Consider the following 14,897-nt stretch of genomic DNA (forward strand, 5'->3'; position numbering starts at 1 on the left):
GCGTCTGAGATGTGCGTTGATGCTGTCAGAAGGTGCAGACTGGGCTGATGTCAGCGCTGACGGACACGTTGTCACACACACGTCGAGGGCCAGCGAGGTAAAACACCTCCATCAGGTTTACAGCCGCCCATGGTTTCTGCCTGCAAGCCCTCACTGCTGCTGTGTCTTCATCAGGGAGAGCGGCGCTTCTCCTTCGACCGCGTGGTGACTGGTGACTCCGTAAAGGTACAAACGCGCCTCTGCCTGAGTGAACGTCGCGTATCAGCCACTGACGTTTGTGACCGGACGCTCCGCAGAGTTTCCACCCTGAGCTCCTGCAGCCGCTCGCCGACTCCATCTCCAGCGGTTCCAACGGGGCCCTGCTCATATGTGGAGGCTCCGCTGATCCTGGCGACGGCGTCATCAAACAGGTGAAGACCACCGACAAGCAGCGCTTCATGTTTACTCTGCATGTTTACATTGCTGACCTCACCGCCGCTGTTTTAGCTCCTGGAGAATGTCTTCAGTCGCGCGTCATCCACAGCAAAGGAGGAGCTGTTCACCTCCGTGTCGTTCCTTCAGGTTGGTCCTCAGCTGAATCAGCTTTGCCGTGAATCACATTCGACACATTGTGGCGCAGGAAACCCGATGATGATGATGATGATGATGATGATGATGGTGATGGTGATGATGTGCTCGGCGGTCAGTTTTTTCCAGATGGCACTGCTGTGGATCTCCTGAGCTCCAGCAGACAGCCTCTGAAGCTTGTGACACACCCAGCCGTTGGAAGGTCAGACCAAACCATGTGTTTTAATGAATGCATTTGTTTCCTTTTCAGCAGGTGTGTCCATATGCAAGTATTCAGCACGACTTGGCTTTTATCTTCTTCCTCAGTCTTGTGGGAGGTTTGTGTGAATTGTGTGTGAGCTCGCACGAAGACGCCTACGCTGTGTATAAAACATGCAAGGAAACAATGACTACAGGCTCCATTTCCACCAGGTCGGTCAGCAACTCACAAGTAAATAATCCCACCCAGGACCACTCACACGTCTGAATGTACTGCATGTTCGGACGGTTTCATTCAGATGCAGTTCCCTGCTCTCTGTGGCTGTTGAGTGGAAACTTCACCCGGATGAGGACGAGTCGGAGGTCTGCCGCAGCAGACTGCAGCTGTTCAACCTGGCAGGAGGAGCCAGCAGGAGTGACCTCAGAGGGTCAGTGCTGCAGTGAGCTGCGCTAATGTCTGGTAGCGGCGTGTCTTAACCCCTGCTGCATCTCTTAGACTCAGTGGTAACAGCTGATTGTTCTCCAGAGTCAACCCCCTGGTTAAAGTTGTGGAGCAAATCACATGTGGGGGCGCAGTGAGCGACAAGCTCCTTCCTCTCCTCTTACACGAGGCCTTAACAGGAAACAGTCGCACAGTCCTCATCTATGTCATTAACCCTCAGGGTAAGGGGTCCAATGGGCCCAGTCGTACAAACTTACCCATAATCCTCTGAGCCTAGATGTGACTGTATCTATTTCTCAGGTCTTCTAGATGAGACCTCCTCAGCTTTAGCTTTGGCCCAGAAGGTCAGAAGCTTAGTAACTACAGCCACCACTGGTCGCTGGTGTCCAAGAGCAGCCGAGAAGGAGATCAGAGATAAGATCACGAATCTACGAACAGTGATGATGTCAGAGGGGGAGAACAATGCTCACAACACCTACAGGCTGGCAGAGCTTATGCAGCTGCTGCAGGTATGTCTATACATACTGAATCTTCTGTTTTTGAGGTTTGAGTAAGTCAAAGCCAAATTGCATATTATTTCTGTAACTCCTTGAACAGATTGTGAAGAATCAGTCATGGGACAAAAGGAGGGAGGCGTCAAACAAGATAAAGGTTAAGAGTTGAAAATGATATGTAAAGCATGTGTGTGTCCCTGTGTTTGTTCTCCCCATGATGAAATGAGTCACGTTTCCATGGATTTGTCAGATGTGTAAGTCCTTAAATAGCCAAGAACAGTCTCCTGGAGACCACAGCAGAGAGAGTAGAGACACAGTGAAATATCTACAGGAGCAGCTGCGGCGGGAGACGGAAGAGCACATCAAAGGTACAGAGATGTCAATGTACAGCAGTTCAACACTGAATCAATGGGAAATTGAATAAGAGTGTCTAATGCAAACAGAGGGCAAAGGCAGCGCGGAAAAAGTCCACGAGCGAGTGTCAAGGATCCAAGAGCTGAAAGAGGCTCTGAGAGCAGAGACGCTGAAGAACGGGGTCGCTGCAGAGACGCCAGACGTCTATCAGCGCGTACGTGCACTCAGTGTCTGCCGCTTTATGTGAACTACCGCATGGATGCCTGTCTGAGGACCCACAATGTGGACCTGGCTGTGCGACTACCCTGTTAATGAGAGATTTATTTGTGCAAGAGTGGGAAACCCACAGTAAGGCATTTATTTTGCCAATTTAATGATCAGTCTCAGTTGGAACACAACAAAGCTCAGGAGCGGAGGAGGCAACTTAAGGAGGATCATGGGAGATTAATTCAAGAGGAGGTGGAGAAGATGGAGAGAGACTTGGCACAGGAACAGCTACCGGTGAGATAATGAAATACACTGTTGTTCAACATTATTCAGCTTGTGATCTATCTTAGCTAAGGATGCTGAGTCAGTTTAAATTAGTGCGACGCTGGGTTCGCTGGGGCCACAGGAAAGCACTGCAGCTGCAAATTAATACTTTGATTTCCTGGAGTTTGCTTCCTTCTGTGTCAGGCCGAAGGTCTCCAGAGAGAGCTGCTGGTGCTCACCAGAGAGAGGCACATCCTGGTGCTGCAGCTGGAGGCCCTGCGTGCCGAGGCCCAGCAGGCAGAGAGAGACCTGCAGGACCAGCATCGCAAACACCAAGAGGAGCTGCAGAGTCTGAGGGAGGAGAGTCTGCAGGTACAGAGTCTCTGAGTTGGTTTATGGTTCATCTCTATACAATAGGAAACTCTTCCTGGGAAACTGTGCCTGTCTGGAGCTGTAAACAAGTGTTTTCTCTGTTTTGCTAGGTGTTCTCAGTGTTTCGCCAGGTGAACGAAGAGCAGAGGAAAATGTCAGAGAGCAGATACAGAAATGTGCTGCTGGAGGCCGTGCAGGACGCCGTCTACCTGTCCGCCCAGAACCAGCAACTCCAGGCCGAAAACAAGCAGCTCCGCAAAGGTCAGTTTGTTTCATTACCTGCTACTAGTTTTGCTTTAGTTTTTCAGACAGACGTGAAAGTAAAGGAAAATGTCAACATTCACCAGTACTTCTGTTTCTTTTACAGCCCTGGGGGAGTTAAAGGATACTCTCACTGTGAGGAGCGAGCCTAAGGCTGAAGCGTAACAAAGACATCGACAAATAGAACTAAAAGAACATATCACCAGTTTTTATTAACACATGAACAATTTATTCTCTCAATTCTTGGCAAAAATGAGATACGTACAAAGAAGCGTTGCATAAGTATAAATTAAAACCTTTAAATATTGTGAATTTTCAAATCAGCCAACAGCTGATTAGGACTGTGTGTGTCTGGAGTCCAAGTTCAGTCCAAGACTCCCAAGGCAAAAAGACAAAAGGCAGAAATAAATCACATAATACATGTAGTTAAACTGCAAAAAAATTTCACTCTGGGGGAAACTGGCACTGAGACCTTTACCTGTAATAAAGGTAAGCTGCCAGTCCAATCATACAAACGGCTAGGAGGAAAAAAGCAGTGAGCTGCAGCCCTAAGACGGCCCAGGACAACACCGCATTCACCAACATGGAACAGGAAATGACAAACAGCCGGGTGATGCCGCTACCGTGCTTTAGCACCACAGACATCAGGAGTCCGTTGGCTGCTTGTCCAATTATAATGGCCCACACTGCCCATGAGTATCCATCAAGAAAGCTCCTTTCACTTGCTACAGATGAAAAGGAGGAAAGCCCATTGATAGCCACACCAAAAACATAGAGGTAGAGATTCTGCAGGCTGAGGGGCAGCGTCTGGCTTTTTAGTACCCTCTCTGTGTAAACCGCTGCCAGCCCTGAAACCCAGCAGTACACCAGCACAAGGAAAAGCCCCCAAGCAGTGATGTGCAGCCTGAGACCTTCCTCGGGGTAGGCCTTCTCAAGGTCCCCTAAATCCAGGCTGCTGTAGCTTTGGCACACCCCGGCTCCCATGAGGAGCCCCAGGGCTAACCACTGGACACGACGCAGCTTCTTGCCCAAGCAGAGGGAGTATAGCAGAGCAGTAGATGCAATTTTAAGATTAGAAAGGACTTGGTATGAGCTTGGGTCCATGTAGCCCTGCATTAGAACGACAAGGTTGTTGTTGAAAGCGTAGAGTAAAGCAGGAACAGCATAAGGGGCGACGAGTGCTAAAGACGGAGGAGCATGTAAAGCTGATGCCCCCCCTGTTAAAAGAATAGTGATTAGCGAGATGAGGAGCTTAACTAACTCAATCATAACAACACATGATGAAGGGTTGAAGGGAACACGACCGTTTGTCTTAGTGAGCGCGATGAGTGGTGCATGAGAGCCATAGATTAGCACCATCAGACCCAAGAGGACACTCCACTGAACCCTCTCCAACCACCGTCTCCTAACCCTCGCTGAACTGGTTCCAACATTGTTGATCACAATCATCCTTACTGATGATGAATAAACATCTAATTTCTAACAAATACTAGTGGTAGTGCAAAATAACCCATTTGTAAAATGAATGGCAACTATTTTAACATTCATAATTAAACTCAGGTGTATAATTTTTCTTTGTTTTACATGTGTTTGAGAATCTAAATAGGGATTTGATTGCTGCTCCAGGCAACAATACTGAAATAAATGCTTTGAAATGTTCAAAATAAAATATAAAAGAATGCAAATCCTGAAACCGACCCCTAAATACAGATGTAAATCCAGTCCACTTATAAACTCCTCTGCCCAGTGACAGTTACATTATTATACAAGTAATCCAGTTTATCCACCACAAGCCCACAGCTGTAACAGTTTTTCTTCTTCTTCATAAGCAGTCACACTATTTTGGTCCTTTTTTCATACTATTCATATAATCTTTCACCGCCCTTTCAATGTTGGGCAATTGGTAGCTTTGTGCTGCGTATATACCAGTGACTGTTCCCAGCAGGACACCAAGGATAGCAGAAGAGCGTAGTTTAGCCACAACATAGCCAGCCAGGAAGCCCTTCAGGAACGGAGACCCCAACACTGAGCTTCCCTACAACACATCATCACAGGCCATCAGTTTAAAAACATTTACACATAATAAAAAAGAAACAAAACTAACTATACACGACAGGATGAATGAAACAGGTCTGATCAATAGAAAATACAGACCAGAAAGCACCTCACCTGAGGAATCCCCACAGACACTTCGTTCTCCACTCGCCTCTGAATCTCCTCTAGCTGACTTTTGAGCTGTGTCAGATCTCTCAGTTGTTTCAGAGGATCCTGAATAAAAAGACAAACGTAGCATATTTGCATTACAAAATTCTGTGACGATCAAACTTTACGTTTGGAATGCTAAGATTACTGTCAACTTAGCTTCTCTAAGTAACCAGCTGACCACCTCTAAGTTTGGGGGTTAGCCTAGCCACGAACTTAGCCAGCTCAGGATCGACTTCATTTGGAGAGCAATCTCGATCCTCTCAATCCTAACTCAACCCTGCGCTAGCAGCCGCCAAGAAGACAGGTTTGTCGTTTTAAGACATAACAGAACATAACACTTTTAAAGTCAGGACACTCAATTACTCACCTTGCCATCCGCCATTTTTGCTCAGTGGGATGATCGACGGTCATTTCATAAGACTGAGCTGCTGTTTTGGTGGAGCTCGATTAGTTTGGTCTGGGTCTTGTGTAAAAAATATAAATTCTACAAATTTGTTTTGGAAATATATATTTGACGCAATTCTTGTTTTTATCCCGGAAGTTGCACATTTATCCGAATCGTTGTATGTGTGGTGCTTTGAGTTTGACCTGTGCTAATAAAATGTACTGTGTTCATGCATATTTTCAGTATAAACGGTTTTAAGGACTGTAATTGCCCCAAATTTAAGCTTCTTAGCCACTAAAGATGCACCTCCAGGGTGCTTTTTCTTTCTTTCTAATAGAATACCAACTAAATCAATTGATTTGAACTGCAATATATTTATTTTTATTTACAGCTGATGCTGTATGTAGATGTCTCACTCAAATGTACATGACAAATGTATAATTCGCCACGTTAATAAAACTGCTGAAATGTATGGTTGCATATAAATAAGAATACAAGTAAAGGCCAAATTCACCATTTGTTATACTTGTCAGTTTCTAGTTATTTTAGCAAATGATAATTCTATACTAAAATGTGCCAGCCTCTGGTCATCGAGTCAGACTTTCTTAACTATTAATTTTATTTACGTCTTCAAATAAGTACAAGTAAAACCACTTCCTCAGTCATCTTTACTCTGCGGGTCCATGGGACGTACGAAATTTCACGTGTCAAAAACGTATTCTGTGAGTGGTTGTTCTTAAACTATCCCGACTTTTGATTGGCTGAAGACCATAGCAACAAGCCGCCATGTTCTTTTTTTTGCTACCGAGGTGAAACGAAGCTACTTTACGGACATTTAGTCGTCGCAAATCTTTGATTTAATGTGAAATGCAGACATGTTACAGCATTTATCACCTTCAACGTAGTTCATAGGCTTTACGGTCACGCTTAGAAGAGGTTCGGATCAGTTTTGCGAGCCTTAGGCCATCGTAGGTAAGACTTCAATAAGAAGGAATTTCATTGGATAACTCCGTGGCTCTGCAGGCAGTATAAACACACGCCATTAAACCTGCTTTTAAAGCAGGGACGACCAATGTTTTATCTTCTTACTATGTTTATTTGTTTTTGTGTACAACTATGTTTATAACAAATGGTAATGATATTTAATTTTGACCGAAAACCTGCAGTAAATGCCAGCTCATAGTCGCACCGTCCGACTTTCTGTGGCTTTATTAGACTGATGGAGTTACCTAGTGGGTAACATTAGTCTTCAGAAGTCCAAAGTACTCTAAAGCAGTGCAAGTCTTATGTAGGCCATGTATAAAGAAGTATAACCTTTACTGTGTTCAAATATGAAGACAAAACTCAAATGATTTTGTGCATCGCCCACAGATCTGTGCAGTTAATGGAGAAGGTGGAGGAGTGTGAGGTTGTGAATATGACTGAAGAGGTGGAGAGCTCCTACAAGCAAATGGATGGGACCACCTCAAAAAAGAGGAAGGGCAAAGCTCAAGAAGACAGTGTTGAGAAATCAAAGAAGCCCAGGTAACAGGCACAACACAAAAAATATAGGATCATTTATAATATATTGTTGAATAGTATAATACAGTATATGGGTGACAGATCTGTGCAGGTTAAGTGACAAGGCTTTGTCCTTGGTAGATAAGGGTAATCTGCAAGGAAGCACATCTTGGTAGTAGAAAATTATCCTAATAAGTGACAGCTTGTGAGAATATTAATGAGATTTATTTGTGTCTGTCACTGCACACATTGCAGAGTAATGCGTGAGCATTTGTCTTTCCTGTACTGATTGCAAAATATGTCTGTTTTAGGTCTGCCTACCTGCTGTACTACTTTGATGTTCATCAGGCTTTGCAACAGGAATGCCCTAATCTGCCTCAGTCAGAGATCAACAAGCGTATAAGTGAGAGCTGGAAAAGGCTCAGTGTGGCTGAGAAAGCCTACTATCTGGAGAAGGCCAAGTCTGAGAAGGAAGGCACAGACACCGTAAGATACATCTGACTATTGAATACAGAAAAACTATTAACTATAGAGTTAACTAAACTTATATCATTTTAATGAATGGCTCCTGAGTACTGACTCATCTTTACACTTGTGATTTTTTCTCAGTCTCTCAGTCCCACCAAAGAACTCCTAGGCTTTCGCAAAATCCTCCCCAGAGCCAGTTATGTTCTCCTTTCTAAAGGCTTCCCATCAAATCACCAACTGGGAGGCTTTCAGCCAGAGATGAGCATGGAGTCTCTGGACCCACGATTTGAAGGCAGCTTGCCCTCAGTATCCCTTACCCAGGAGGCTCACTTCCTACCGCTTGGGTTGGCTGATGAGGCGGAACTTTCCGAGCAGCCCATTGTTATTGAAGACATAGTAGAGGAAACAGCAGTGGTGTCTTGTCCAGCCGCCCCCCAAGGAGTTCCAACCTCCTTTTCCTCCTCTGCTTTATCTACCATCTCAGCCAGTGCTCCAGCCTCCAATGATGTTCCCCTAGGCTCTGCTGACCTTATGACAAGTGAAGTCATGCTGAAAGGAAATGAAACAAGAGTGGTTAGCAGTGCTTATGGTGGGTCGATGGTGCAGCAAATACAGGCTGAAACTCAGGTGGTTGCCATTATACCGACCCAGGTGAGAATGAAATGTCTGCATATCAGTTTGTATAATGAACAGAATCAGAACGTATAGGTTATTGGGACTTGGTAGATAGACTAAACTAAAAACTAAACTAAAATTCAAAATGGTGTTATTAATTTTACTTCAGAACCTGTTAGAGCCCAAGCCTTTGTCGAGCGTCAGCTCTGTGGGCCCAGTGATGATGGTCTCTGTCGGACCCAGTGTAGAAAAAGCCAAACCTTCATATAAAATGGTGAGTACCATAGTCTTTATTTACTTTACCAATGCCTGTGCAAAGAAGAACTAAAAAATCTGATTATTGGTGGTAATATGTTAGTAACATGAGGCGTTCTTCTTGTCTTCAGTCTGTAAAGACGTACACCAGGAGAGGCAGAGGGAGGTGTCTGAAACCCGGCTGTTCATTTGTGTATGTCACTCGTCACAAGCCACCGACGTGCCCTGAATGCGGGAGTCACTTGGGTGGAAAATGGATACCTGCTGTAAGTGACACACAGCGTCTGTCCAGACAGTGGTAGTAACATCTTTTATTTTGGTCTTTGTTTGAAGTCAGCTGACTGAGACTGAGTATGTGTTGTGTATCAGGAGAAGAAGACACAGGACAAAGAAGCATTGTCCAAGTCATCCAAAGCTGAAACTAAGCTCGAAGGCTGCCAACCTTTACCACCCTCTGCTGAAGTTGCTAAAAGTAACACAGCTGGGAACAAGAAAAAAGGGCAAATTCAACGGATCTCCAAAAAGCAGCGTGCAGGTCCAGCTGGAAAGCCAGCAGAGGGCAGCACCGCCAAGTCACAGGAGCAAAATAAGTGAGGCTCTATGAAGTTTTAATATAGCATTTTGATACACGTGCAGAGATGAGTCCTAAGAGCAAAATTAAAATGTTGACTATTTACAGTCGCTACTTAAAGGTTCAGAAGATGCATTTTATGTTCAGAAAAGCTTAAATACGTGTGATGATGACTTATTGTAAACTTGGAATTATAATGAAAGTAGGACAGAATTGGTGCCACTTGGCTGTTGTTTTACTCGAGATTCTTCCCTTCCCATTTTTAGTCAAGTCAAAGATAGTATTAAAAGCACAACAGTCCAGGGTCAAGACCGAAGCAATGCTACCGTACAGAAGAGGCCGATGAGACCCATACTCCCTGCCTACCATCAACCCGGTAGGAAAGAATCACAGTGTTGTTTTTGATGATGTCAAACGTTCATAATATTCATTTACATTTTTATGATTTTAGGTCGTACTTTGTTCCACATCATAACTCTCCCTCCTGACAAGGGAAAACTGCGAACAACAAACAACAACAAATCATCCCCTGGTACTGTGTATGACTTAATTTTAACAACACTAAAGTTTGTGAAGAATTTATTAATACTTCTGTTATTTGTTTGGTAATGTTATGTAAAATTATACTGAGAGGAACTGAAACATCTGTACAAGCAACTTGTTTCTGAGGTTTTTGCTCTCAGCAGTTGTGGTCTTCTTCTAACCACAGTGGCTCGGGAGAGTTTCTCAGGTCTCAAACCGAGCACTTTGAAGCAGCTAGGCCAGACGGTGCCAACAATCACAGCCAAGCAGGTTGTCGCCCACACAAGCACTGAGAAATAAACAAATGCAAAGGTCATGTCTAGTTTTCTCACCGTATGCATATTGTTCTATAGGATGCTTCTGTCCCAGCAGTCGGAGGAGAGTCTGCGTCTTCGCTGACTGACAGGAGAGTCAATATTCTCTCAGTCATGCCTTTCAAGAAGCACACTGTGTCCAGCTTTGTCAGTATACCACTTTTTTTAGGTATTTATTATTTATGTGTACTTTTAGAAAATACCCAGTTTATGCTTTTCTTATTTATTCTTTTAGGACTTGGGCCTTTCCACAGCCAGAGGCAGGGGTCGCTGTAAGAACCCATCCTGCGACTACATGTATAAGAACAGACATAAACCTGCAGTGTGCCCTAAATGCGGCTGTGACCTGACACAAAAAAACACCAAGGGAATAAAGGTAAAGGTTGTATCCTCCAGGTTTCTTCGGATTTATGAAAACTGAGCAATATGTAGTCAGAGATCCAAGGGAGGCTGGATTTTAATATGTATATTTTTTTCAGTCTGGGACTCTGCTGGATCCATACCAGGCTTTGAGTCCTGAGCAGAAAGACATCCAACGCCAAAATACACTACAGCTACTGCGGAATTCTGTGCAGATTCCTGAAAGTGAGACAGAACTCCAGGAAACGCTAAACCTCATCCAGGAGCTCAACAATCTCCAGATAGTCTTGGTTCAGCCAGGTGACCAGGGACATCAAGACAACGTAGAGACGGAAACACTGGTGCAGTGTGGGTGGCCTCAGTTCTATGAATCAGCAGCAACGCACTGTGGCCTGTGTAATTTCCCTCTTTTCAAAGGAGATCAGAGGTGAGGAGACGAACTGGGATGAAAGGCTTTTTAGGCTGGTAAATAGAGGAGATGGCTTTGGCGTCTTTGTTAATATATACTTATATTTTAGTACTATAGCAGGACAGGAAGACTGCTGGCTGCTTACTGAGACACTGCTTCAGACATCGTCACTTCAGCTAAAAGTGTGTCTTAATGTTCAGTGTCTGGCTCTGCACAGCTTCACTGACTTGCATCCAGGTAAACAGCAACGTTCTTTGTTCATTTAAGGCAGAATCATATATACATTTATCCTTGTAAATTTAAATTGTGGATCTCTTGTACAGGTTTGTTTAACATTGGGAACAAGCTGCTGGTGAGTATCGACTTGTTCTTGAAGATCAGGGCCAGCATCAAACTAGGCCAATCCCCCTTACAGGCAGCAAGAACTGTACTGGACCACATCCCCATCCACCCTGGTAAACACTGAGCTGAAGTCTGAACCTCATTTGTCACTGTGCTAGGATTTTCATTGTGGATTCCTCTTTTTAATCAGCCCATGCCCTAAGTTCAGATGAATTGTCTCAGATTCATGAGCTCCTTCTGTGTGGTTACTGGGCTTTTGAGTCTTTGACTGTTCGAGATCACAACGACATGATCTGTGGCATTTGTGGAGTTGCTCCTAAACTGGAGGTTGCACAGCGATACACAAACAACGTTCTGGAGCTGAGGAATGTTGAGGTGACCGATTAATTGTAGGATTATATTGTGGGATATGTTAAACCCAATCTTGGAAACATACCAACATGTATCACTCTTTCTGAACCATGCTGTATTTGCAGTTTACCTGGCCTGAGGTTTCAGTCTCCGATGAGGTGCACGTGGACGACTTCTGGCTCACCATGGAGAGCGAAGCCATCGAGCAGGCAGCTTTCCCCACTGACATCCCCATCACACGGGTAGACGCCTCCATTGTTGCTCCCTTCATTCCCCCTCTTATGAGGAGTTCCACTGTTATCAACACAGAGAAGGATAAGGTCCTGTCACACACGGAGCAGCCTTCAGGTATCTGACTATTAAATATATGCTATTAAATATGGTTCTACCTTTGAAATGTTGGTGTCCCATACGCTTTCACGTTCATAGAGAACTGCAGCTTGATTAATTTGATTGTGGAAAGTCTAATAGTTGCTTTGCATCTGTTGCAGGCTTACATAAGCCATAGAAACATGTGTCTTAGATAATAATTTTCTTAATGTGTTTCAGGAGATCCATCTGTTTTGGTGCGCCTCATTCATGACGGTCAGCTGAGACTCGACAAGCTTGGAGATCACAGTGAGGATGAGCTGAGGACAATACTGCACCGCTGTGGGTCCAACGTCAGCCCAGACTCCACTAAGGTGTGTGTGTGTGGGGGGGCAAACATGTTGGCGTTGAATTACTAAACATGTGACGGCTTCTTCGTTTATGGCTGCTATGATTAGAGTGTGACATTGAGTTTATGTTCATCCTACAGTCTCTTACCCTCATCTTTGCATCTTTGCCGTACCTTGCTTGACTAATTGCTTTTTTTTCTCCACGTTTGGTAGGATGAACTGCTGGCCTCTCTGGTTTCCTTGTACACACTTGTCCATAGTGGCATCTCCACTGCCCCCCAGCCCCTTCCACACCTCACTGCTGGCAAGCTCTCCAAAGTCTGCCCTCACAAGGTAAACCCGGCTTCCCTGTTGATGTTGTATTGATTCAACTTAACTGTGCACTCGTGTCCTATTGTGTCTTTTTTTCCCTGTCCAGGTGGTGTGTGGTTCCAAGTACTTGGTGAGAGGTGAGACGGCTCGTGACCACGTGGACCTGCTGCTGTCCTCTCGTTTCTGGCCCCCAGTCTATGTTAGTGACTCGGCCCGTCAGGTAGCGCTTTGTGCTGACATGCAGTATCCAGAACTGGCATCGCAGATGTGGGGCAGGAACCAAGGCTGCTTCTCAGATCCCTTTGACAAACCTGAGGTAACGTTGATTAGTTGATTAGTTGTAAGACATTTTTCTACACTAGATTAAGGCCAGCTTCGTTATTGACAGTTCATCCTGAATACACACTGTTTGTGAATCCTATAGATAATAGTAGAAAGCATAGTTTGACTTAATTTGAGGATTTCAATTTGATTGTTTTTACTCCAATTGTAAACACGTCTCTTCATTTGTCTTCAGTTTGTATCCCTTGCAGAGCTTCAAGACCAGCCGTACAGTGCCGACCTTTCCTTGGTAGCAGAGAACCAGCAGGTGCACCCCATTACCAGGTCGTCTTCTTGTTGGCTGGTGCATCCTCCTGCAGCACAGGAGCCTGCAGAACCTTGTGCACCTCCTTCAGATCACCACTCAATGTCCCTATGCAGAGACCTGGAGCCCTATGTCAGCCTGGTGTCTGAGCTGGAGAATGTGAATAAACAGGAGAATAAAGAAGGAGGAGAACAGCAGGAGGATACTGCCGCTGAGAAAGACTCCACGGAGAACTCAGCAGACAGCCGAGTGTGGCAGCAACCTATAGTTTTCACCAACACAGCTTATTACTACCTGTACAACCGTCTGGTGGATTACCTCACCAGCAGGGACATTGTTGCACAGCAGATTAACCAAGTAGTGAAGGCCTGCCAGCCTGGAGAGGTGGTGATTAGAGATGCTCTGTACCGCCTCGGCGTTGCACAGATCAGGACAGATAAGGAGGAGGTTGAAGGAAGTGGGGAGGAGGGACAGACAGAGACATATGAGGTTGTCCTGTCTGAATGAAAGTGTTCCGAGCAGACTTTTGCAGAAGTAAACCATGTGGTAGGTAAAGATAAGAACGCAGAAGTGGCCAGTGGAGTTTATTGTGAAGATGCTATTAAAGACTATTTAGTCCTAAGGTTAAATCAGTGCTTTCTGATGGGAAGGATTTAATCTCCCGTGTTTCTATCCATGAACGTTGCCTTTAATTCCGGATGCATCAGTGCTTGGTATTTTACTGCCACTTGTTGCCTTGAGTATGTGTTTAGTATACTGTGTTAATGGACCTCAGGACTTCCTGTCTGAATGGACATCTGTGCAAGGATGCAGTTGTTGACTATTATGAATTGACCAAGGGTCTTATAAAAATGCGTAGCAGCATGATGTACTTTAGAAAATAAATTCATTGTAAATACAAATTAAACAGATAATGTAAAAAACACATGAGAAACAATCGCTGTGGTAACAAAAAAAGAGTCATTCATTGATAGAAAATGTAAATGATATGGCGCCACTGAAGCACCTTGGTGAAGATTCACTATCATCAGTGATGGTATCTGGATGACACCATTCTTTACAAACCAAAGTGGACGAAACATCTCCAGCCAAACTTTGTCAGACTGATGAAGCTACCTATAAGTCCAGAAGCCATGAGTCAGCTTCCATATTACTAAACATTATCAAGCTATGGAAAAGCATTAATTCTGCGCATTAACAGTTAATCCTGTTTTACTCCAAAATTAAATTTCATGTAAAGGTCGTGTAATATGAAAAGATTTTATCTTCATCATAAATGCCACCGTCATACTTAATTGGTTGAAGTATTTGTTCACTATCTTAAGCTCAATGCTAATGTTAAACCAGACCATGACTGTCCAGCTGCTCAGACAACGGATATTTCCACAATTTATTTTTTCAGATTTTCTATTTTTAAAACTCTGTTTACTGTAATAAGACATAGTACAATACGTCCAGTGTGTTTTTCCCCTTGAGCAAACTCATCGTGATTGGTGACTTACATGACTTGTGTAAAGGCTTCATAGGACTTAACCGCCATTAAATGTCAAAGAGATATATTATCTTTTATTGTATAAAGTATACTTTGTTAAATATTCTTATGTGAAAGCTTTAAAGGTAGCATCCAACACCTGCCACCAGAGCAAAGAACAATCAGCCGTAGCGTCGAGATGTCCTGTACATTTGCCAATGGGTATGAACACTTCCCAGAAAAAATTCGAAATTGCGCAGTGTCTAGAGGTAGTCTGGGAAATGTTCCAGAGGAAATGCGAACTGGACTTAATCCAGTAAAAAACAGGAAGTGAGAAAATCACAAAAGGCAACACAGCTTTTATCAGCGCTAGTGATATAAATATCAGAATTACAGAGTACACAAGCCTTTAG

General features: G+C 44.2%; 4 protein-coding genes across 7 annotated transcripts; 2 read left to right on the plus strand and 2 right to left on the minus strand.

Moving 5' to 3' along the window:
- Positions 1 to 1,790: 1,790 nt before the first annotated feature.
- On the plus strand, positions 1,791 to 3,405 carry si:dkey-201i24.3 (trichohyalin). The gene is made up of 6 exons (XM_055512279.1): positions 1,791 to 2,069; positions 2,145 to 2,269; positions 2,437 to 2,556; positions 2,731 to 2,898; positions 3,009 to 3,159; positions 3,266 to 3,405. The coding sequence occupies exons 1-6, from the start codon at positions 1,952 to 1,954 to the stop codon at positions 3,322 to 3,324; spliced, it is 741 nt and encodes a 246-aa protein (XP_055368254.1). The 5' UTR covers positions 1,791 to 1,951; the 3' UTR covers positions 3,325 to 3,405.
- On the minus strand, positions 3,347 to 4,608 carry slc35a4 (solute carrier family 35 member A4). The gene has a single exon (XM_029164858.3). The coding sequence runs from the start codon at positions 4,606 to 4,608 to the stop codon at positions 3,634 to 3,636; it is 975 nt and encodes a 324-aa protein (XP_029020691.1). The 3' UTR covers positions 3,347 to 3,633.
- Positions 4,513 to 6,073, minus strand: LOC114864178 (SLC35A4 upstream open reading frame protein). Its single transcript, XM_029164860.3, has 3 exons — positions 5,732 to 6,073; positions 5,329 to 5,427; positions 4,513 to 5,194 (listed from the first exon to the last, which is right to left on the minus strand). The coding sequence occupies exons 1-3, from the start codon at positions 5,744 to 5,746 to the stop codon at positions 4,997 to 4,999; spliced, it is 312 nt and encodes a 103-aa protein (XP_029020693.1). The 5' UTR covers positions 5,747 to 6,073; the 3' UTR covers positions 4,513 to 4,996.
- On the plus strand, positions 5,452 to 14,575 carry hmgxb3 (HMG box domain containing 3). Of its 4 annotated transcripts, none has more exons than XM_029164854.3 (21): positions 5,452 to 5,668; positions 7,121 to 7,273; positions 7,561 to 7,735; positions 7,859 to 8,368; positions 8,502 to 8,606; positions 8,719 to 8,853; positions 8,957 to 9,177; positions 9,425 to 9,534; positions 9,610 to 9,690; positions 9,868 to 9,950; positions 10,034 to 10,141; positions 10,230 to 10,376; positions 10,474 to 10,781; positions 10,873 to 11,000; positions 11,087 to 11,218; positions 11,296 to 11,480; positions 11,582 to 11,804; positions 12,006 to 12,139; positions 12,329 to 12,448; positions 12,534 to 12,743; positions 12,945 to 14,575. In XM_029164854.3, exons 2-21 carry the CDS (start codon positions 7,134 to 7,136, stop codon positions 13,518 to 13,520), a joined length of 3,831 nt encoding a protein of 1,276 aa, XP_029020687.1. In that variant the 5' UTR covers positions 5,452 to 5,668; positions 7,121 to 7,133; the 3' UTR covers positions 13,521 to 14,575. The 4 variants fall into 4 exon arrangements, with proteins under 4 accessions (XP_029020687.1, XP_029020685.1, XP_029020688.1 ...); XM_029164852.3 differs by lacking the exon at positions 5,452 to 5,668 and adding an exon at positions 6,549 to 6,721; XM_029164855.3 differs by lacking the exon at positions 5,452 to 5,668 and adding an exon at positions 6,549 to 6,721 and having other exon boundaries at positions 10,230 to 10,370.
- The last annotated feature ends 322 nt before the right edge of the window (positions 14,576 to 14,897 follow it).

Source organism: Betta splendens, chromosome 10, assembly GCF_900634795.4.
Source record: "Betta splendens chromosome 10, fBetSpl5.4, whole genome shotgun sequence".
Lineage (NCBI taxonomy): Eukaryota > Metazoa > Chordata > Actinopteri > Anabantiformes > Osphronemidae > Betta > Betta splendens.

Coding starts and splice junctions, on each gene's coding strand:
- si:dkey-201i24.3 (XM_055512279.1), top strand. CDS start 1,952: ATGTGTAAGTCCTTAAATAGCCAAGAACAGTCTCCTGGAGACCACAGC. Junction 2,557..2,730: donor TGGCACAGGAACAGCTACCG/GTGAGATAATGA, acceptor CTTCTGTGTCAG/GCCGAAGGTCTCCAGAGAGA. Junction 3,160..3,265: donor AAACAAGCAGCTCCGCAAAG/GTCAGTTTGTTT, acceptor TTTCTTTTACAG/CCCTGGGGGAGTTAAAGGAT.
- LOC114864178 (XM_029164860.3), bottom strand. Junction 5,195..5,328: donor TGTCTGTGGGGATTCCTCAG/GTGAGGTGCTTT, acceptor GATGTGTTGTAG/GGAAGCTCAGTGTTGGGGTC.
- slc35a4 (XM_029164858.3), bottom strand. CDS start 4,608: ATGATTGTGATCAACAATGTTGGAACCAGTTCAGCGAGGGTTAGGAGA.
- hmgxb3 (XM_029164854.3), top strand. CDS start 7,134: ATGGAGAAGGTGGAGGAGTGTGAGGTTGTGAATATGACTGAAGAGGTG. Junction 8,607..8,718: donor CCAAACCTTCATATAAAATG/GTGAGTACCATA, acceptor TCTTGTCTTCAG/TCTGTAAAGACGTACACCAG. Junction 8,854..8,956: donor GTGGAAAATGGATACCTGCT/GTAAGTGACACA, acceptor GTTGTGTATCAG/GAGAAGAAGACACAGGACAA.